Source organism: Coregonus lavaretus (assembly GCF_964263955.1).
Source record: "Coregonus lavaretus genome assembly, chromosome: 6".
In the NCBI taxonomy this organism is placed as follows: Eukaryota; Metazoa; Chordata; class Actinopteri; order Salmoniformes; family Salmonidae; genus Coregonus; species Coregonus lavaretus.
Window position 1 is genome coordinate 24,780,872 of NC_139993.1, and position 24,600 is coordinate 24,805,471.

Below are 24,600 nucleotides of genomic sequence, written 5' to 3' on the forward strand. Positions count from 1 at the left end.
GTTATTAACAGTGTATACGTATCTGGCCTGTGAATGGTTAAACAACAATTTAACTCAAAAACTATATGAGGAATAGGGTTGATATTGAAGTAGAGCAAAAAAGCTGAGCTTTCTGGAGCGAGTGACAAAGCACTGAATATGTAATACTTAATTAAACTGAATTAATTGGACAGTGGCGGTTCAATGCAATGGTGCATATGAATGTGGTCGCAGGATAGAGCGGGGAGAATAGGAGGCGGGGGGCTTGAAAACAGGTAATGAAGAACTAGAAAAGAAGAGTCCAGAAGTGAGAAAGGGAGGGTATAGAAAGAGAGATAGTGAGAGTGAGAGAACCAGAAAACGACTCTCTCCTCCCTAAGGGGCCTGAAATGTTTCACTTGGCAACTTCAAAGGAAAATAAATCATTGAAATTGCTCCCCCATCCCCCTCATCACTTTGGGCTCTAGTCAATTACAATTAGGCGGTACAGCCAGAACACTAGGCTAGGACAGCCACTCTTAAGTAGATTGCACAGAGGACAGGGGGCATAAATAACCGTCGCAAATAAACATCACAGTTTTTAAATTGTCCTCGCTTGTTGCACACAAAAAAGGACTTGTACAATCCCAAAAATGAGTTATGCTGAGTAAAAAATCATTTTTCACCACATTAGTTAAGTTGGTGGTCATGGAGCAGTAACAATGTGCTTATACCCCTATGTTTATGCATATACCACTGTATATATACATTCCAATAAACATTGGTTGGAGTAGAGGGCCTCATTTATTGCTCAATATCGTTGGGGAATTGACGAGTCGCCCAGAGTAGAAGGGAAAGAGGCGCTTTTTATCAAATCAAAATCAAATCAAGTTTTATTTGTCACATACACGTGTTTAGCAGATGTTATTGCGGGTGTAGCGAAATGCTTGTGCTTCTAGCTCCGACAGTGCAGTAATATCTAACAAGTAATATCTAACAATTTCACTACATATACCCAATACACACAAATCTAAGTAAGGAATGGAATTTAAGAATATATACATATATGGACAAGCAATGACAAGAGCGGCATGGACTAAGATACAGTAGAATATTATAGAATACAGTATATACATATGAGATGAGTAATGCAAGATATGGCGGAGGGAGGCGGAGTAACTGACCGCAGAAGAACAAATAGGACTGTGCAGCCAGTTGTTTTGGTGTCGGCTATTTCTGGGCGACGGCACTGCCGCTCGTGGTGTCTGGCGGTCGGGCGGTTTTTGGACGAGACAGACGGGAGGATAATGGTGGCCCTGGGTGCTGTGGTTAGACACACGGACACACCCTGGCTGAATGGACGGAAGGACAGGGCCTTTAAATAGTGTGTGTGTGTGTGTGTGTGTAGGAATCGAGAAATGTGGGAATCAGGATGCCGAAATTTGGCCCCTTTTGGAAAGGAAGTGGGTAGCCCCATGGGGACTTAGCTCTTTCACCCTGCAGGGATCAGATCTGAGGAAACACAAACACACGCACACACATGCGCAAACATACACAAACAAAACAAAAAACAAACATCGACCAAACAGGACCAATACTTACATGCATCCATTTCTCTGAATTCGAAGGGTGAAAACAAGGAGCAGAGCTTGTGATTGGTCAATCGAGAGGAGTGACACCTTGTTTTGCTAGGTGACCCTACAATCCTACCAATTTCCTCTAGTACACAGGCAATTTAGAAGATGAGGGACCGCTATGCTTTTCTCACAACAAGGCTGTCAACAGGGGGTTACACACACACACACACACACAGTGATACAAACCAACACTTTATTACCGTGGGGTAGCTAGATTTATTCAACAGCCTTTTTTCCCTTTTTGATTAAAAACGTCTCCTCCTCGATGTGATTTATGAGAGTGAAAGGAGTAGCGAGAAAGATAGAGGGAGACAGAAAGGGAAAGGGAGGGGGGAGAATGACATCATACTTTTAACACAGGCCCTCTCCGACGAGATGACATCCACTTGCTCTGCGCGTGTGAGAGAGAGAGAACAAGAGAGTGGGAGGTGTTGATGGAAAAAGAGAGAGAGAGAGAAAGAGAGAGAGAGGGGGGAGGGGAGAGGGAGGTGTTGATGGAGAAAGAGAGCGAGAACAAGAGAGAAAGGGAGGTGTTGATGGAGAGAGAGAGAGAGAGATAGAGAGAGAGGGGGGGGAGAGACTAATGTGAGGCTCTTTGTCCCCCCATGATGAGCAGGTGGGACAAAATAAGGTTGGATGACTGCACCCCTGGGCCACTCTGGTGTGTGTGTCTGTAAGCGCGTATGCATGTGTGTGTGTGTGTGTGTGTGTGTGTGCGTGTGCGATTGTGTGCGTGCATGTGTCAGGCTTTATCACACATAAAGCCCACAGGTGCATCGAACCTAAAAAGGGTTGGGAGGAGAGAGATGGAGGGAGCGACAGACCGATTGCTTAAACAAGGCAGGGGGGAGAAAAACAAGAATGAGACAAAACAAAAAAGAGGGGGGGGGGGGGGGGGGGGGGGGTAGCTCTGTCAATCAGTGGGAGAGGAGTGGTGGTTGGATCCAATCTCCACCAGCATTCAGAGTAGGGAGAGAGACAGCGAGATGGATGGACTGTGTGTGTCTAAGTTTTTTCTGTCCACCTCAGTGTGCATATTTATGTGTATGAGAAAGCGTGTACCTGAATGTGAATGTGCGTGTGTGTGTATGTATGTGTGTGTGTTCGTGTGTGCCTGCTAACAGGATCACGAGGGGGGGCAGTGAGCCCATTGGCTGCGGGCTTTGTGGGGAGAATGATTAGAGCTTGGGGGTTGAGGGAGGTGGTGTGTGTGTGTGTGTGTGTGTGTGTGCGTGCGCTGCCTGCTAAGCGACTGCCGTGCATTATTAGGAGGGTTGAATACAAAAGCTCTGCTCCATAAGTGATGGATTGATGGAGGAGGAGGAGGCTGAGAGAGACAGAGAGATTGACAAAAAGAGCTATCATATCTACTGCCGGAACCTGATGAAATGGGGGCAGAATCTCGATCCTGACAAATTGCAAAGAGGAGAGCGATAGAGAAAAGAAAGAGATGGAGGGACGTTTGTGTGTGTGTGTGTGTGTGTGTTTGTGTGTGCGTGTGAGCCTCTCTCCCAGTTATTTAAACTGCACAGACTAAACAAAGTGAATGAGTGAATGAGAGGGGGAAAGAAGTAAGGAGAAGAAAACAGGCAATAGGAGATAAAGGTGTGGACAGACAGGTAGATAGATGGGGACTGATTCCGGACAAGATGAGTGATAGATATACATCAGCCTATGGTGTGAGTGAGTGTCATCAGTCTCCACTCCAGACACTGGTCACAGAACAAAAACAGACACAAGAGCGAAGGACCAATCGTAAACAGATAGTCAGACAACTCTCTCTACTCTGTAGAGACAGTATGCATTCTATCATGTACCGTGTTACCATGCATGCGCAAACATATACACACAAAACAAGCAATCACACACAAAATGAACCAAAAAAAAAGACAGAGAGGAGATGAGGAGAATATTGGGGGAAGAAAAGGAGATGGAGGAGGAGAGGGAGGGAGGGAGGGAGGAGGAGGAGAGGGAGGGAGAGAAGAAGAGGAGAGGGAGGGAGGAGGAGGAGAGGGAAGGGAGGGAGGGAAGAAGAGGAGAGGGAGGGAGGGAGGGAGGGAGGAGGAGGAGAGGGAGGGAGGGAAGAAGAGGAGAGGGAAGGAAGAAGAGGAGAGGGAGGGAGGGAAGAAGAGGAGAGGGAGGGAGGGAAGAAGAGGAGAGGGAGGAAGAGGACCAGAATGTGACACGTTGTCATGCAGTCACACACACACCACAGACCACCTCAGCCGTACACTGACTCGACTGGATTTAAACACAGTGAACAGCGAGGAAGCTTCTCTCTTCTCCCTCGTTCTCTCCCTCCATCTCTCCCTCTTTTATTTCTCTCTGCACTCCCTTTGTTTTGTTTTCCTAATGCGTCTCTAAATCTATCTTAGTGGAGAAATGGTGCAGAACAAATCCGAACTGGGAGTTTCGGGATAAGAGAGCTGACGTTGTTCGAAATCGGAGGAGAGATGGGGTATGTCACAAATGGCACCTTATTCCCTATGTAGTCCAGTACTTTTGACAAGGGCCCATGGTGCTCTGGTCAATAGTTGTGCACAATATAGTGAATAGGGTGCCATTTGGAACAAAGCCATTGTATGGTGATAGATGGGATGACATACAGATAGACCAACAAGATAGATAAGTGTAGAGGCAAACAGACATACAACAACTCTGTGTATGTCATGTCATCTGACATACAACATGTAATTAATGAAAGTGAATAACATATTAAATAGGTCAAAAAGTAAACTCAAACTCAGAACATAGGTGATACCCAGTAAAACCCTGAAAGTGCATTTGATTTGAAAAACAATGTGACATTCATACGATTTTTATACTATCGTGCCGACCAAAACCAAACTGTGCTGTTTCGCATATTTTCTTTTCACATGGTCCTTTTCAGCCCGGTTCCAGCAACTATGGTGGATGCATAATCAGGCCGGCTCAGTACAGCATGGTTTAGAATGGCTCGGTTCGGCTCAGCAGTGTGAATAGCCCTCAAGTACACTCACACACACACACACACACACACACACACACACACACACACACACACACACCCACACGTTCTCTCACACCCACACAAACTATACCTTTCCCACACACACACACACACACATATTATAGTTGTACTCACATAGGGCATGTGAGCCAGTGAGCAGCAAACAGAGCAACAGAGCGCAGAGGGGCAGCAGGGCCGGCAGAGAGAGGCAGGGTGGACCGCCGGCGGCCATCTTGTTCCGGGGGCGACTTTTGACCTGGCTGGAGAGCCGAGGCCCCACAAGAAGGAGGCTGGGGTCTTCACACAGGACTTCTTGGCACTCTGCAGGGAGGAGGAGAGGAAGAGAGGAGATGATGAGATAGGATATTGCCAATTGAGCATTCTAACGTTTTAAAAGTGAGTCGGCTTCAAAGGCTGAGGTGAAGTCAAACACACACATCATGGTCACATACAACACATTCATCTTGACTTTGTTCAACAATGGATAAATTCAAAATCTCTACTGCCTCACTGAAGATCACCATTGTGTCAGTAAATGCACACTGTTGAGCATACATTACCATACATTTTCCTATTAGCTGTGTGATAGCTAGCCCACACAAGGCTCATATGCATGAACATCAATTATAACAAATCATACACCCCCGTCACATAGACCGAGAGAGGCGAGGAAGCATGAAGCCATCTCCAGTGCTGCGGCATGCTGGGACTCTCTCCGCCGCTGTTCTCCCCCTATCCTAATAAACTGCTTTTCACATCTCATAATTAGTTGGGGCTTTTATCTCTCGATCTTGTCATTATTTGCTTATCACCACATTGTGTAATTATGGGGGTACCCGCCGATATTTCAGACAGCGTGTCTTTGTTTTAGTCAAATTGCCATTAATCCCTGCATGTGTCCCGAAGGGCACCCTAAACCCTTTGTGGTGCACTACTTTTAACCGGAGCCTTATGGGCCCTTGTCAAAAGTAGTGCACTATAAAGGTAATAGGATGCCATTTGGCACGCATCCCCTGTGTGTGCGCCGCGGTGGCGCCCAGCGAGTGTGCCCTCGTTGATATGTCTGCCACGTTTAATGCCCGAGCGCAGTTACACACTTTAATTAAAAGAGGAGGAATAAAGAGAACACGGAGGGGAAGAGAGAGAGAGAGAGAGAGAGAGAGAGAGAGATAGATGAGTGATTTTCAGGATCCATGACATGAATGAAGAGGAGGCTGAATACCTGGTGTGTATGTGTTTGTGTGTGTGCGTGTGTGTATGTGTGTGCGTGTGTGCGTGTGTGTATATACACTGAGATGCTGTGCTGGGTAGACAGAATGGGGATTGTTTTGCAACACACACCTCCAGTCAGGCAGGCCGCAGCTATACTTGCAGTGTAACCCGGCACCCCAGACGCCACGCCACGCCACATCGCCTGCAAAGTCTCCACCCGTCTAGCCGCAGGGCCCATCCCTCCACACATACACACGTGCGCGCACACACACACACATACACACATAGAGATACCCACACACACACACACACATAGATACCCACACACACACACACACACAAACACACATAGAGATACCCACACACACACACACACACACACATACACACACACATAGAGATACCCCCCCACACACACACATACACACATAGAGATACCCACACATACACACAGACAGACACACATAGAGATACCCACACATACACACACATATATAGAGATACCCACACATACACACACACACTTCGAGACGAGCACTCATACACACGCGTACACCGACGTAAGCACACACACACTCTGGGGAGGAGTCGAGCGGGCAGAGCACCTTAACTCCAACAATGGGCCTTTTGTGGCTCTCCGCGCCAAAGACTGGGGGCCATCAGAACCTGAGCTCATCGCTCATCGCTCAACACACACACAGACAATCTCAGTACACGCTTGTAGCACTCTCCCTCCCTCTTCTCTTTCTTATTTGTGTTGAGAAACAGTCTTGTGTTGTTGTTTTTTTCTTCAGGGCAGGTGATGTCATTTAGAGAAAGGGATGGGGAGAGATAATGTGGGGGGGGGGGTATGGAAGTGTCGAGGGGATGGTTTGCTGTGTCAGCCTTATTGTTATGGATGTAAACGGTGGGGGGAAGTGGAGGAATCACACCGTGTTTCTGGATCTCTCCAGCAGGAGGCCTCGCCTGTCTGAAGCCCATAGGAAGTAGACATTGTGTGGGGTAGTGATTTATCGCGCTCCCCCCTGAGCTGGCTCTCTGCCTCCAGGCTCAGGTTACAATGCAAAACGACCTATTGTTGTGGAGAAGTACTATCACCTGAGCGACCTGATCACACACACGAGAACGCATGTGCACACACGAGAACGCATGTGCACACATGACAACACACGTGCACACACACACACAAACAGACACACACACACTTCAAATGAAATCCTAAGACCTAAGACTGATGACCTAAGACTGATGATAGAACGAAAATATTTCAAAAACTCTACCCAGACAATACCTTGAAATCAAGACTCCACAATTCCACAATGACTAGCTATGTGTGTAGACTTGTAGCCGTCCATAGAGACACGAGAATCACACTCACGGTCGGGTGGTTGAAGCACAGCAGCGCAGCACTTCTCTGGCTATTAGCAACTCGTCAGGAGAAGAGGAGCTCTGCTAAAAGTAGCCACGACTTCCCCCATGGAGATGGAGGAGAGATGAACAGTGCTTCACAGTCAAATGATGCTCACACCCATCAATTGATAAAACCGTTCCGCAAACTGCTTCATCGAGCGCAGGTGGAGGGGAAACCGTTAATTGCTAGCTAACGGCTAACGCTCACATTTCACTTTGTTTCAGATTTGTCCTTGAGTAGCTCTAGGAAGGCTTTTCTTGTATTAGGACTGTGTATTGGCAACTCGTTTCACAATATGTAACTAGTTTCAGGAAACTAAGCGTATGTCGCCATTTGAACGTAACTTATTTTTTATGTTTTTTGGCAGAAATGCCTTCTGGAACATTGCCTTTAATAACAAACTTGTATGCCATCTGTAAATAGGAATAAAATTGTTAAATTACGAGCCTAGTTGGTTTAGCTACAGAAAAAGACAGCAACCTTCCTGGTAGCCATGATTGGCTGAGATAATGACATCTCTCGGCTGGACATGCCGAGAGATGAGTTCGGATTGGTCTGCCATGTAGCACACTTCAATCTATAATATGAGCTGGTCATGAGCTGGTCAGCATGTGTAGGTAATCCTCTCTAATGCTGCTTTTTTGAAAGATGTCAAGTGTTGCTCTCCACTTTCTGGAGGACTGAGTTTTGAAATCAGTGGAATTAGAGTATGATAGCTAAGGAGATGGAGAAAATTCTGGCGTTTGATTGCAAATATTCGAAAAGGGAACACACAGAAGGCTGTTGTAAAACACCTGTATCCGGATTACATCTTCAAACTAAGGGCAACCATGGCATCTGTGACAGAGAGGGAAAAGCGTCCATCCATGTATATAGGTAAGAGAGTCTAGCTAGCTAGATTTTCAGATATTACACGTTTTGTATTTAGTCAGAAAGTCGTTTTCATTTCAAGTTAAAGTGTACTGTTACCTAGCTAGCTAATGTTACATGTATGATCTATTTTTCGTATCTCAGAGCCATTTGCATTGCTAGTTATAGCCTAATGTTAGCTAGCTAACATTGAACCTGGTTGGTTAGCTACCTGCAGATTCATGCAGGGTAGTAACGTTACGAGTTGGGATTATGGTTCGTTGTTTAGATAGCTAGCTAGCTACATGTCTAAACAAAAGACTCCACTATGCAAGTAACTATTTCAATAGAATGTTTATGATGTCTCTGCAACAACTGTCGATAGATGTAGCTGGTCAATTCGCTCTGAGCCCAGAATAACTGACGAACACCCGTTGAATATGAATACGTTTATCAACTTTCAAAGCAGAATTACTTTCCCATTGTTCCACAACTGTAGTATATGATATACAATTGTCTAGCTCTGAGTCTATACTTTTATCCAATGTAAAAAAACACCATTTCCAATTTTGCTGGAGCCGAGAATTATGGGTAAAGACAAGAAGGGGAGGACCAAGGCAAAGCCGGCAGGAAGAGAGCAGGAGCCAAAGCACAGCGTGGAAATACACTGAAGCATGTTTACTCACACATACACAAATGGGGATGAACACACACGCACGCACACACACACACACACACGCACACACACACAAACTCATATTTGTGTTACGATGAATAGGCCAGTGTGTCCTTGGTTATAGGCACTGCATGAATCAAATAAAGACTGCTTGAGGTAAATGCTAGCGAAAAAGCAGTGGAGCATGAAGCTCACACACTCAAAAGGCAATATTTAGAGTGAGAGGTCGTAGGCACTCTTTACGGCACCTTTTCATTGTTAAAATAAATAGGACAAAGCGTGTTACAGTGTTACACTTGCTGAGTGTTACACTTGCTGAGAATTATCCATATGGTCAGAGAAGTTTAAAAAACATAGATCCAGTTTCAATTGGTTTATTTTGTCTCCAGACTATTGCGAGGCGTCTAGGAACTGTTTTTGTAATCATTAAATAGACCTTCTTTGTCTTTTAATCAGACAAAATCTGACATCAGTTTGTGCTATTCATTCATTCCCAGGTTCCAAGTTCAGGATTGAATGCACTGATTAGATTAGCCTATACAGCTCTTGGTACTGTGTTGTTAAGTGGCCGGTCACACATTACGTCCCATTTGGTGCAATCAACAAGGTCTTCCTCCGTGCCTCATTGCATTTATTTGCATCACTTCACTTAATGGTTATATAGTCCTTTTCTCTAGCAGACGATGGAAATTAGCTGTTGCTGTCTATCCGGGATGCTTGTGTTTGCCTTGATAGAGTGGCGTTCATAAGGTAGTCTAGTCTTGACTCTGACTTGTTCCGAGAAGAGACAGAGAAAGAGAGAGAGGGGACAAACTGGTAGCACTTTAGCTGGGAGTGATTTATTAACGGGATGAGTTGAAACACAATGGATTGTGTCTTTAGACCTGTGGCACTCAAGCACGGCGGATATTTATCACTCAGTGGAGCCACTGTCAAATCCACTGCATTAAAGCCTGTAGCTAAGTGGTAGCACTGGCCACCATTTCCTATGTTGTTTGACCCAATTGGTTGAACACTTAAGGCCTGTCATGGGCCTCTCACTCCACCGGGTTACCACCTTAATTTTCTTCCACTCTGCTCACCACTCTCTCTACTCAGCCTAACTAGCTCCACCTGTCCCTGCTCTGCTCTGCTCTAATTACTCTGCCAGCTGCGCTGCATTACCCACTACCTCTCCCAGTATTTAAGGCCCTGTCTTTCAGCTCTCCGGTGTCAGATCGTCTGCAAAGCTCACACCCGGAACCTGTTTGCTCGCGCTTCTGGCTCACCCTGGTTTTGTGACCCCGGACCTGCCTGTTTTTTGGATACTCTTCTGCCTCAGGAGATCCAGACCTGCTTCTGCCATTACGACTCCTGACTACTCTTCATTCCCGGTAACTCTGACCAGCCTTCTGCCTTGCTACTACGTATTTTGGATTTCCCTTGAACTGTACTGCTGCCTTGTTTCATTCCGCCCTGTTGTGTCTGTGTCTCCCCCCCCCCAGGACTTCTGGACCACCCACCACCGGCTTCATAGGACGCATCGCTGCCACTGGGGGGGGCACAGACCCAGCACATTGGACGGGATCCCTGTTACCCCTGGAGCCTTCATTCACTCCCTACCTCCCTTTTCCCTTAAGTTTAATAAACTTTCTGGTGTGACGCAATTGTGGTCCTCTGGTCGTCTGTCTGAACCGTGACAAGGCCCACTTCCTACTTTTTTCCAAGTGACCTACTAGCTCTTTTTTCTGTCCCATTCAAGGGTCTGCACACACAGTCAAGTATTTTTCTCAGACCACACACACTGCTCAGCGTCTCCTACTACCCCCATCCTGACCATACAGTAAACTCACCCAAAACACCACCACCACCACCACCACTCAACCAAACATACACACACACTAGCATTATCTTGGCCTCCACAGAGTGAGTTGCTGATGTAGACACATCTCAGAGCCTCTCAGAGTCCCCATCATGGCAGGTCCATCTTCTGCTCAAGTGAACAACATACACACACTACACTCTTTTTTACCCAATTCTCTCTCTCTCTCTCTCTCTCTCTCTCTCTCTCTCTCTCTCTCTCTCTCTCTCTCTCTCTCTCTCTCCCTCTTTCTGCTACCCTTATCTTTGCCTGCAGTGTCCCAGCAAGTCTAAGAAGGGTGGTTGTCCTGCAGACCCACACACACCCACACCCCACCCTGTTCCCCTGTCTCCAATTTGTCTGCAGTAGTCCCTGGAGGATCAACAGCCCCTGTGCTGTTTCATAATCACGCGGTGGCGTCGGAACAAACGCTTTGAACCAGCTCAGCTAAGCTAGCATCCTGTTGCGCATGGGGGGATCATATATAGATATGGATGCTGCGCTGGAACAAAATTATACACAGGGGAGCTAAACTAGCACCAACATTGAACTTTATTCAGGCCAAAAGGCCTAAGAAATGTGTTATTTAAAGCCGTACACATCAAAAGCAGCTGTTTGATCTCACCGTGAGTTGGTTATCGGTGGTTAAGGCTGTGTGTGTGTGAGTGTGTGTGTATGTGTGTGTGTGTGTGCTGTGCACGGTAACCTGATGCAAGATCCGCTCATCTTGGAGAGGCATGTTTTTATGTCCCCTCGGGCAGAAAGATGTTGTTTTTTCTCATTAATGTTATTTCACATATTTTCAATGTGTTTGTGTGTGTGTATGTATGTGGAAGTGTTTAACTATACTTGTAGGGACCAGAAGTCCCCACAAGAATAGTAAACAAACAAACATTTGACCAACTGGGGACATTTTGTTGGTCCCCACAAGGTCAAATGCTATTTCTAGGGGGTTTAGGGTTAAGGTTAAAATTAGTGTTAGGGTTAGAATTAGGTTTAGGATTAGGAGCTAGGGTTAGTTTTAAGGTTAGGGTTAAGAGCTAGGGTTAGGTTTAGGGTTAGGGTTAAGGTTTTCAGGTTAAGATTAAGGTTAGGGTTAGGGTAAGAGTATGGGTTAGGGTTAGGGAAAATAGGATTTTGAATGGGACTGAATTGTGTGTCCCCACAAGGTTAGCTGTACAAGAGTGTGTGTGTGTGAGACCATAGCATAGATCATCTTTAGCTGTAGTAAAGCTAGAGGCTGCAGCAGACTAAATCTGTTTTGAAGACTAGAAATGCTACCATTCCCACTGATAACAGACGTCAATTCAATGTATATTTCACGTTGGTTCAACATAATTTCATTGAAATTATGTGGAAATAACGTAGATTCAACCAGTGTGTGCCCAGTGGGTTATTGCTTCCAGGTGTCAATGCTCTTCTCTCTCTCTTGCTCCTCTCTTTTTCTCACCCTGTCGTAACTCATTTGCTCTCTGTAGCAAAGAATAATCCATCCATAATCTTTGACTGACTATTTCCTCGTACTGTGCACTGTGCAGTGTTCATAACCTGGCCTGACAACAACCCTCTTTCTCAGAGGAGCTTTCCCATGAGCCTTTGCTCTTATGTCAGGTCTCTCCGAAGAGATGGCATTCAGACGGCGGGGAGCGCTAGTTGACACCTCAGCGCCACCGCCGAGCAAACCTCCAAGCAGCTCCTGGGGCCTTGGGCTTTCATCGGGAATTAGGGCTTTTCTGCTTTGATTTTGCCTGTTGGCACTGCCAGATGAAAGAGGTTCACTGTTGTTGAGACTATAAAAACACTTCCCTCAGAGTGAAGGGGGACACAAAATGGCTGACAGTTGCTCGTAAATACAGAGTCTCGCAAGAAACTGGAGTTCCAAATGGTTAAACCTGCATTTTGATATGCCAAAAGGTAGATATAAGTCTAATTTCTTTCATACAGGCTTGCTTAAAGGACTAAAAACGCAGGTATTTATGACACAGAGTTGTTATATTCCTGAGTAAAGTGGTAGAACTGCTTTCGCTGCCCTCTTAACTTAACCTCAGTGAGGTTGAGCACACAAGGTCTGTGAGAGTGACAGCGTGGAATTGGGCAGAGCTGACCCCTAAATGTAGGCATTATTACAGCCCACTTTGTCTATGGCAGAGGGCACACTATCTGTCTCTCTGACTGACCCTGCTATGACAGGCTGGTTTGGTAGCAGAGAGAGGGAGGAGAGAAAATAGAGAGAGAGAGAGAGAGCGGGTGAGACACTGACACCAAGAGAAAATCCTTACTTCGCCTGTTCTGCTTTCTCCTCGCCAGTCGCCCTACCCTACAAGCATCACAAAGGGCAGAGGTCGCCAGCCAGCTCTTACAAGCATCACCTGGGCGGGCAGCGGAACGAGGAAGGACACATTATAGATGGGTAGCATTTAATTACAACACACTGCAGTGGTCATGGCAGGAGGCAAGGGGGTACAGAGACACATTAGTCCTTGACAAAAGGGGAAACGTCCAGCACTGGCAACCTGACAGACAGACAGACAGGCATCAGAATGACTCTCAAAGTGATAGCCGCCCAGAGAGACAACGGGACTTAGAGGGCAACGGGACTGTTAGGGATGGAGGTGGAGATGGAGGGAACGAGATGGAAGGAGAGAAGGAAGACAGAACGATAATATGATAAGCAGGTGAGACGGAGGATGAATTGGCCTGAGAGAGAAATTAGAAAGAGTCTCACACAGGGGTTGCGCCCCCCATCGGTGTGCTCCAAAGTTTCCGGGGAGGGGGGTGGGGGTTGGGTCACGGGACCTTCCTTGATTTGAGGGGTAAAAATAAAATGTCTGATTTTTTTAAACACTTTTTGCGATTGTATATACTGCTCTATAACGATGCATAAATCCGTGATGCTTTAGGCTAGAAACAATCGGTAAAATGCCAGAGGAAGACACTACTCTGATGCACTTGGGGATATCTTTGTCTCTATGACATTCAGAAGCTGAGCTACGACCTTCTAAAGTCGACAGGTCAAAGAAATTGGACTTTGCTTGGGAAGTAATCTTTTACAATGTGTGACTCTGTCGCTATCAATTGATCTATTCACTTTTTGTAAAATAGGGAAATCGGGTCCTTATAATTATTATTATTATTATTATCATTAAATAGCCTACCTAAAAGATGTCATGAGTTTTGTTAAATAATGATGAATTGCAGGAAATTAGCTTCGAAACAACTACATTTTCCTAGGTCCCTCATGTTAAACAAAATCAAGCAGGTTTCAAATGTGAAAAAAGGGGGCCCTGAGGAAACATTTTGGGAACCCCTGAATTAGAATACTCCAAATAATGGTATGGGGATAGGGGTTGGTTGATATGTATAAATAAATACTGAAAGACAGGACCATTACAGGACGGATGGTGTGTGTGTGTGTGTGCCTTGCAAAAGTACTCATCCCCCTTGGAATTTTTCCTATTTTGTTGCATTACAACCTGTAATTTAAAATGATTTTTATTTGGATTTCATGTAATGGACATACACAAAATAGTCCAAATTGGTGAAGTGAAAAAAAAATCTACAAAATAAATAACTAAAAAGTGGTGCTTGCATATGTATTCACCCCCTTTGTTATGAAGCCCCTAAATAAGATCTGGTGCAACCAATTACCTTCAGAAGTCACATAATTAGTTAAATAAAGTCCACCTGTGTGCAATCTAAGTGTCACATGATCTGTCACATGATCTCAGTATATATACACCTGTTCTGAAAGGCCCCAGAGTCTGCAACACCACTAAGCAAGGAGCACCACCAAGCAAGCGGCACCATGAAGACCAAGGAGCTTTCCAAACAGGTCAGGGACAAAGTTGTGGAGAAGTACAGATCAGGTTTGGGTTATAAAAAAATATCTGAAACTTTGAACATCCCACGGAGCACCATTATATCCATTATAAAAAAATTGAAAGAATATGACACCAAAGATAACCCTGAAGGAGCTGCAAAGCTCCACAGCGGAGATTGGAGTATCTTTCAATAGGACCACTTTAAGCCATACTCTCCACAGAGCTGGGCTTTACGGAAGAGTGGGCAGAAAAAAGCCATTGCTTAAAGAAAAAAATAAGCAAACACGTTTGGTGTTCGCCAAAAGGCATGTGGGAGACTCTATGTCTGGTGCAAAGCCAACACCTCTCATCACCCCGAGAACACCATCCCCACAGTGAAGCATGGTGGTGGCAGCATCATGCTGTGGGGATGTTTTTCATCGGCAGGGACTGGGACACTGGTCAGAATTGAAGGAATGATGGATGGCACTTAATACAGAGAAATTCTTGAGGGAAACCTGTTTCAGTCTTCCAGAGATTTGAGACTGGGACGGAGGTTCACCTTCCAGCAGGACAATGACCCTAAGCATACTGCTAAAGCAACATTCAAGTGGTTTAAGGGGAAACATTTAAATGTCTTGGAATGGCCTAGTCAAAGCCCAGACCTCAATCCAATTAAGAATCTGTGGTATGACTTAAAGATTGCTGTACACCAGCGGAACCCATCCAACTTGAAGGAGCTGGAGCAGTTTTGCCTTGAAGAATGGGCAAAAATCCCAGTGGCTAGATGTGCCAAGCTTATAGAGACATACCCCAAGAGACTTCAAATCAAATCAAATCAAATCAAATGTTATTTGCCACATGTGCCGAATACAACAGGTGTAGACATTACAGTGAAATGCTTACTTACAAGCCCTTAACCAACAATGCATTTTTTTTTTTTTTTTTTTTTTTGTTAAGTAAAAAAAAATAAAAGCAAATAACTATAGAGCAGCAGTAAAATAAAATAACAGTAGGGAGGCTATATACAGGGAGGTACCAGTGCAGAGTCAATGTGCGGGGGCACCGGCTAGTCGAGGTAATTTAGGTAATATGTACCTGTGGGTAGAGTTAAAGTGACTATGCATAAATAATAGACAGAGTAACAGCAGCGTAAAAGAGGGGGGTGGGCAGTGCAAATAGTCCGGGTAGCAGTGATTAGCTGTTCAGGGGTTTTATTTTTTACATTTTAGTCATTTAGCGGACGCTCTTATCCAGAGCGACTTACAGTTAGTGAGTGCATACATTTTCTTATGGCTTGGGGGTAGAAGCTGTTGAGAAGCCTTTTGGACCTAGACTTGGCGCTCCGGTACCGCTTGCCGTGTGCGGTAGCAGAGAGAACAGTCTATGACTAGTGTTAGCTGGAGTCTTTGACAATTTTGAGGGCCTTCCTCTGACACCGCCTGGTATAGAGGTCCTGGATGGCAGGAAGCTTGGCCCCAGTGAGGTACTGGGCCGTACGCACTACCCTCTGTAGTGCCTTGCGGTCGGAGGCCGAGCAGTTGCCATACCAGGCGGTGATGCAACCAGTCAGGATGCTCTCGATGGTGCAGCTGTAATTGCTGCAAAAGGTGGCTCTACAAAGTATTGACTTTGGGGGGGTGAATAGTTATGCACGCTCATGTTTTCATTTTTTTGGTCTTATTTCTTGTTTGTTTCACAATAAAAAATATTTTGCATTTTCAAAGTGGTTGTGTAAAACATTTTGTGTAAATCAAATGATACAAACACCCAAAACATCTATTTTAATTCCAGGTTGTAAGGCAACAAAATAGGAAAAATGCCAAGGGGGGTGAATACTTTCGCAAGCCACTGTACGTATGTGTCTGTATGTGTGTGTGTGTGTGTGTGTGTGTGTGTGTGTGTGTGTGTGTGTGTGTGTGTGTGTGTGTGTGCGTGTGCGTGTGTATGTACAGTATGTGTCGGTATGTGTGTGTTTGTGTGTGTGTGTGTGTGTGTGTGTGTGTGTGTGTGCATACATGTTTATGAATGTGATCGTGTGTGTGTGTGTTTGTGTGAGATTGCTCCTATCACAGAGACACAATTACAGTGCCAGTCACTATAACTGACAGTTACAGCAGGTTTCCTGGTTCATTAGTATTCCGGCCCAGCTTTGTCCCTCTTTATTCACCGCTAGGTGTAACTGGGTCCTGGGATGGCAGTGTGTCAGCCGGGCCCGACCCGAGTGAGGACGTATCGAATTATGTGTCTGGTCCAGGCGTCCCCATCTATTTACAGGCAGAACCGATGAAAGACAATAACATAGCGAATTGTCCGGACTATCAGTGAATACAGATGCATGTGTCATTACTACTACGGTCATCGTGAATTTGTTCAAAGGAAGAATTCAAGATTTCAATTTCCCCCTCCCCTTTTTACAGACGTGGGTTCAAATACTATTTGAAATCTTTCAAGTACTTTTTTTTCTCCAGGCTGCCAGGAGTGCCAGATGGGCGGGCATTTACAGTGACGGGACTATTCTATTGGTCCATTAAGTCAGGCAAGCTCAATCAAACACAGATGGAATGAGTTAAAATAGTATTTGAGTCCAGGTCTGTCTTTGTACACCACTGAATCGACTAAAGGATTGAATTGAGATTGTTACCTTTTACCCAGCAGATTTCTGACATCCAAAAAACCCTTTATATCTTCTCCTTCCTTTTTCTATTTTTCTGAATGGAGCCAGGGTTATATGAGAGAGAGGGTGGGGGGTGACACCACACAGATCAGCTCTCTTGATAAATACTAGTTCATCAAGGACATCCATCTCTTCGAAGTTCAATCTCCCTTTTTCAGAGAAATTAATTGAAAGAAGTAAATCCTGCTAATTTGCCATCAATTTGGGTCAAATCATCAGCGATTTGCCTGAGCACCACTTAGTAACCCAGCTAAGGGGAGATTATCAAGGAGGTCCTTTACACAGCAGGAACTCATATAATAATAATAATAATATGCCATTTAGCAGACGCTTTTATCCATAGCAACTTACAGTCATGCGTGCATACATTTTTGTGTATGGGTGGTCCAGGGGATCGAACCCACTACCTTGGCGTTACAAGCGCCGTGCTCTACCAGCTGAGCTACAGAGGACCATGTTAGAGTAACACAGTAAATATGTGTTAGGATAAAAATACAATTACATTCATGTCTTATGAGGTAAGGCCAAGGTCAATTTCCTATCTGTGTGTGGACAATAAAGTGTTCCTACTCTACACTGTATTACTTTATTGTATTCTATTATACTCTACTCTACAGCATCAATATGATAGGATTGCACAAAAGCCGCTTGCCCATATCCATTCAATGCCTGTGCGTGCTAGCGGCAGAGAGATTTGAAACTGAGAGACTCAAAACATGCAATTACTTCCCTTAAAGATATTCTCCGGTACGTTTGTATACTTTTTAGAGGGTAGTTCTTTAAGTTGCGCCCACAAGCCAAAAGTGGTTCCCAAAAATGGTGTAGTACGTCACAAATGTGCAGATATGTCATTGCTCTCTCTCACGCTCTACTGTGTGTGTGTCTTGCTAGCTGTCACTCAAATGGCAAGGGGCTGAAGTTCATTGGCTGAAACTCGAATTGCTAAGGGACTGGCCCAAGTGGGGGTAAATGTAGGGAAAATGGCACCGCACAGCTTCCAGAAAACAGTCACTTTCAAACTAGGGATTTCGTGGCTAATTGAGGTAAGACAGTCATTTTGGTAATAGACTATGCATTATGAACTACACATTGACACATCCAGCCAAAAAGCGGAAGGTTTAAAAAACACGTACTATTTGCCAATGTACTGGAGGATGTCTTTAACACTCATGAGGAAGACTTGAACCAATGTCAATAGGAGCGTGACATATTATTCAGTACTAGTTAGGCTATTCCCAGGAAGTAATCGTTTGTTGATTCTCTTGGTTTCAAATCTCTCTAGCGCTAGCACGCAATGGCTTGAGATAGCTTGATAATAGCATGATGGGGAGACAGCGTGATAATAGGCATTGGCTATTAACAGCAGCAACTGTTATGGCAATGAATAGTGCTTAGAGTTGTATACAGACAGACGACACAGACTGCGTCCCAAATGGAATGGTAAAATGTTCCCTATATAGTGCAATCCTTTCGACCAGGGCCCATAGGGCTCTGGTTAAAAATAGTGCACTATATAAGGAATGTGGTGCCATTTGGGACTCACCCACAGCCTAATTTGAGGTGTCAGCTGAAGGGTAGTTAGAGGGGGGTAGTCCTTGTGTCTCCTGCCTCCAGCGAGGCTCTATAAAAGAGCAGAGACAGATGGTCAGGTTGGGCTGGTGGCTGCCTGTCACCTTCTTCTCCTCTATTTCCTTCCCCCATCCCGGGAAAACAACTGGCCTGGGCCTCCCTCATCTGCAGACAAATCTGAATAGACAAGTAGGGAGATTTCTGGAAAGTTCTGATTCTTAACTAGCGTGGGTAGAGGGTAGAGCAAGTGAGACTTGGCTTGTGGCAATGCCAGGGAGGTCGGGGAGGGGTTCAGGGGGTGGGTGGCCATGGCATGGCCCGGGTTAATGTATTCCTACATAACATGGGAGGAAGAGATGTGGGGAAACACAGGCTATGTTGTCCAGTGTTCCTCCTCCTCTGTCATAAAGGGCGGTGGTGCCGAGGCTGGCTGGAGAGTCAGACACAAGGTTATTGTAGGAGCCCAGGGCCTCATGGGTAAGGAGCCATGAAGACCGCCAGTGTTCCCCACAAAGCCGCCCAGGGTCGAAAAACCAAATGCTGTCACAAATACACGCGCACACACACACGGGCATACTCACATATGCGCATGGACACATACACACACACAGTAGTGAAGTCATAAAAGCATGCACGCATGAACATGCACACACACACATACATACACACCCCACGTGCATACGCGCACATACACACCAAGTAGTGTAGGCACACACACACACACACACACACACACACACACACACATCACCCCTCGTTGTGACTCTCAAAGTCACAGTTCATTCTCCTCTCCCCTGAGACCCCCCTCCACCTTCCCAAACCTCCCCCAGCCTCAAAACTCCCTGGTTTCTCTGTCGCCAACTGAGAGGTTTCTGAGAGGGGTCAGAGTTGAGGGGTCAAGCAGCTGGTAAAGCTCTTAAATTGTTATTTTTTATACTACACAGCATTCCTTCACAGCATGGGCCAACACAATCCATTCCAGCCTTGTTTAGGCCTAAAGGACAGCACTTGGAAAGGAAATATTGCAAGGATGTTTGGATTTGGAAATTCTTATTTTTGGGGGTAGTAAAATATTTAGTTGACAATATCGGAAGACACAGGTGAGGTGCGGTATAGCACTTTGTTTGTTTGTGTTTGGTTTGCATATGCATGTTGCTTTTAGAAAAAAGATTTCGGAACCCCATGCCTTGCTCGTAAACAAGCTCTCTGGCGTTGCCACTTTGCCCATGCTGCGATAGCCAGCCTTTCTGCTGGGAAAGTGAGATTGTCGCTGCGCCATGGTGAGAGCTGTAATGCACAGGACTATAGTTAGAGACGGACAGAAAAAGAGAGAGGGAGAGAAAGAGGGGCAGAGAAAAAGAGAGAGGGAGAGAGCACAACCCACTGGGCAAAAACTGGTTGCATCAAACGTTGAATCAACGTGGAAAACGTATTGGATTTTAAAAAGTTATCAACGTATGGGAATTTCGTCTTTCTTTCACCCAACATTTAACCTAATCCAATGATGTGGTGAAACGGCCGCCACTGACGCTCATTTAATGTGAGCGGGTCAGACGCAATCTGAGGGCTACCCAGACGTCCTGATCTTTTCAAACTTCAAAATCTGCAATGCTCTTGTAGTGTGAGATGTGCAACAAAAGCTTTGAGGACGGTGATCAGCAATAGCCAATGAGCACTCGCCAGAGAAGAAGCCAGTGAGATGACGACGTTGTTTTGCATCACCCAGAATGTGTAGACTCTCGAGCAGGAGCGATGACTACTACTAGTATGCGTTTGTACTTGCCTTTAACCAAAGCCAAAGTGTCAAATCGTTACAGCTCTGAAGTTCACAAGCAATGTTATTCAAATCAAAATGTTGGCTAGATATTTCAACTCTGTATGGCAAGCGTGAATGTCTGACTGAAAATGTTTGAGGCTGCTTTGAGCCACAGCTCGTTGTAGTTACTTTAAATGTAATCATGTCATCACATCATTGTTTTCGCGAGACAGCATGGTATCAAGAATCCTCACAACCAGGTGAAGAATCTTGTAGTGTGTCCCAGACAAGGCCTACAGAAGACAAATAGGAAAAAAAAACGACCGAAAATACAGTTTTAATGTGAGATGATCAGCGATGTTAGGATTTTGAAAGCTGTGTAGTGTACACCCGGCTTAAAGCACATTACAAAGAATACACACAGATAGAGAGATGGAAAATAAGGACATAAAAGAGAGAGAGAGAGAGAGAGAGAGAGCTCCCTTCCTCATCACTAGGGCAACCTGACATGTCTTCCTAGCCAGGGTGTGTGCGCACACACACACACAGACACACATGCACACACACACACTCTCTCCCTCTCACACACAACCATTGCCATAAAGCTCTCCAGGCCCAAACGCGCCCTTGGGGCCGTAGTAGTGAAACAAATGAGGTGCGTCCCTGCAGGTGTCCAGGTAAGAGAGACAGGGAAGTGCCGGAGGAGCATTACTCTAATCCCTCTCTATCAGCCATGCTCAATTGACCCTGCCTCCCTCATATTCCTGGAATAACCCACAGAACTCACACCGAGAGAGACAGAGAGAGAGGGGGGAGAAAAAAGGCAGAAAAGAGAGAAAAATAGAGAGAAAGAAAGTGCAGCGGATGAGAAAGAAAGAGGGGTGAGATAAAGACAGAGATTAGAAGAGAGAAAAAGAGAGAGGGGTGTAGCCCACATCTGTCCTCTGCCCTCTGCCACTCAGCGTAACCACATCCAGGTCAATCAGATGGATCGATGCCACACACACACACAAACACACACACAGTCTTGCTGGGGGGCACAAGCTAGACTTATTACAGACAGATCAATTTTTCATTATTGTGACCATTGGCCCTGCCGACCAAGGTCTGAATGCCAGTTGCTATCGGCTACAGTTAATAATGGAGGCAAAAGTGCCTCACCGCGACCATGATTTAGCAATGCATCTGTATTTATCTGCAATATCAGAACAGGATTCTTTTAAGTAAGCATAATGAAGAACTAGCTCAAGATCTAGTATTTCAAGGCGTTCGTTTTATGGGTACACTTTAGTAGTAAAGAAGTGGTTACACAGCTGATAAACAAGAAGCAAACACAGCTTGTTGTGAACATAGCTCAGAAGCATGGTCCAATACTCCACGATCCAATACTTGATGTGGACAAAGTACAGAGTACAGTATCTGTTTGTGGTCACGGAGGTAGAAACGACTTTGCCCGGCCACGCGGTAGAAAGCAGAAAGCACCTCGCCTCATCTGGTGAAGTCTGTTCCACTAAAGCGAATTGTGCCAGCGCTGCCACTGCCTCAGTCCTGCCTCTGACTAGTTAGTACCCAGCCAGTTTGAACCAAAACGAGTGGACTGCCTTTAATGACAATCACTCGGAGGGGGATTTAAATCCCTTAAATTAAAAAGCACTCAGTGGGGTGTCTTACCTGTTGCCTGTTGTTAGGTAGGACCACCTGGAGTACAGGAGGTAGAAGGTTTGACACAAGGTATTCACCGGGCTGAAAAACAAAGTGGGGGCTCCAATGTTTGAAAGGGGGTTTAACGAATTCAGCCGTTCTTGTTTTCTGCACGAGGGAGACAGCCGGTTAGCTTGCTTTCAAAGGGACATAAAGGGAGGGTAGGTTGCGCTCGAGGTGAATGCTTGTTTTCAGGCAGAGCCGGTGCTACCCATTGTCAGTTTTACTAAAGGAAAAAGAGAAAACGCTTTCCAAACCTCCGGGTCTGAAATACATGCAGGTCAGACTCCAAGTCCTAATCACACTTGGCCTGCACTGCACTACAGTCACGATTCTCTTCTAGTGTGTGTGGGAGTGTTTGTGTGTGTGTATGCATGTGAGAGAGCGAGAGAGAGAGAGAGAGAGAGAGAGAGAGAGAGAGAGAGAGAGAGAGAGAGAGAGAGAGAGAGAGAGAGAGAGAGAGAGAGAGAGAGAGAGAAAGGGGGGGGGGGGGGGGGGGGAGGGCATCATTAAACTAGCTTGGAAGTAGGACAAAAATAAAACTCAGTATTTGACTATGAATTGTGTTGATTGATAGCCTTGTCCTATGACAGGGTTACACAATTGGCGGCCCATGGGCAGTTTTATTTGCCACCGCAAGTTTTATGGATTTTAAAAATGTTCTTTGTTGGATATAAAAGACTGTAAAAACACCAGGAAATCAGCTCCAAGTGATTAACATTTTGCAAATCTGTTCCCAAGTATTCCCACGTATGATAGAGAGATACGTGATCGTATACAAATGTAAGGTTTTAAATGATTGTTTTAGTAAAATATAATAACTGTTTGGCCTTCTTGTGGTCAATTTGCGGTCTACAAATTATTTGTAATTATGTTCCGGCCCCACGACCAAGAAAAAAATTGTCCCGCATCTGAATGTAGGTGATGATCCCTGTCCTATGGTGTCGATTCTTTCCCATCCTCTTTGTTTGAGGAAGTACATTTGCAAAAATAAATGGCATGTGTGTGTGGTTAAATGAGTGTGGCCTGCCCCTCCAGTGTGCCTCAAGCTGTTCAGCTGTCGTCAAGCGAGCTCAGCAAGATGCAGGCAGCTCCATATGGCACACACAGCCCTGCCATCTATAGAGACACACACAGTCTGTGTGTGTGTGTGTGTGTGTGTGTGTGTGTGTGTGTGTGTGTGTGTGTGTGTGTGTGTGTGTGTGTGTGTGTGTGTGTGTGTGTGTGTGTGTGTGTATGTGTGTGTGTGTGTGTGTGTGTGTGTGCGTGCGTGCGTGTGTGTGTATGAGTATGTATGTGTTATTCTGTGTGTTTGTTACGTTGTGTGCATTCATGCAAGCTCCGCGCACAGGTAGTCTGAAAAGACAGCCGTGACCTGGGGCCCAGTATATCTGAGGCCTGGTTGGGCTAAAGGTATACTAGATTAGGTTTGCTCCTAGCAGAACTCTGCTAGGCGAAGTGAACGTCTGTGCCTTGTAAACTCCCTTAAAATACCTTAAAAAAACTAGAAAGAAGTGGCAATAGTATTGCTTGTCCCTCTTGAGATGATGTAGCCAGTATACACCTCTTCAAAATAGTCTGAATTAATCTAAAATAACTCAAGAAATCTGTAACTCATTTAGACGATGTTTGGTGCAGTATTCTCAAGTGAAAAAATTTGCGTGAAAACGAGTCTCGTTGAATGACAACAAACACTTAATTGAAGAATCCCTACTGTTGACCAATCACCGACAAAGGGACTTAGACTTCGGCTACTAAACTTCGACTTGCCTCAACAACAAAATTGTGTGCACGAACAGCCGAAAACACCCTTGTCAAAGACCAAAACTAACAAAAACGTCACAAAATGTCGTCATAATACATGCACAAACTGTTTCGAACTGTTTCTGATGGGAAGCATGTGGACGCATTAAAGATGCACTATGCATAAATTGCTTTGCCATTTTCTGGGCGCTTAAATTCTAATAGTTTGTGTAATTTCAGTTTATGTGACAAAACAAGCTAGTATAATGTAGAGAATCATTGCAACCGCTGTAAAATAATAAATCATAAAAATAGCGCACATAGAACAGATCTACCGCTTCTTAGACTTCCTTTCGAATGACAGATCTATAACTCACATTTCTTTGTGAATTTGGTCAGGTCGCCCAAATAAGTTACATATTGCAGCTTTAAGGGGTATTTCCTTACCCCGTGTTAGCTTGTGTCAGCCTGTGACCACTGCGGCGACAGAAGGGGAGATGAGAATGAAAGTGGCCGTTGCCAAAAGCAAAACGGGCTCTCTGGAATTTTACAGGCCTGCCTATTTCTAGAGCAGAGGGCCGAGCCACCAAGTACACAGCCTGCCAGCCAGCCAGCCAGAGAGAGCTATTTAGGTATGTGTGTGAGAGATATGGCTGTGGATGATTATCATGTATTATTCTGAACGAAGACTAGGGCTACATCTGCAATGGCACTCTATTCAGTATATAGTGCACTCCTTTTGACAAGGATCCATAAGGCTCTGATTAAAAGTAGAGCACTAT

The 24,600-nt window shown here is 45.2% G+C and overlaps 1 protein-coding gene across 1 annotated transcript in view; it reads right to left on the reverse strand.

The window, feature by feature from the left end:
- ptprsa (protein tyrosine phosphatase receptor type Sa) overlaps positions 1-24,600 on the reverse strand; it is a 207,959-nt gene that overhangs the window by 150,199 nt on the left and 33,160 nt on the right. Inside the window, exon 2 of the mRNA XM_084163819.1 lies at positions 4,720-4,905. Coding sequence (XP_084019945.1) covers positions 4,720-4,816 — 97 coding nt within the window. The 5' untranslated portion in view covers positions 4,817-4,905. The remainder of the gene's footprint in view (positions 1-4,719; positions 4,906-24,600) is intronic.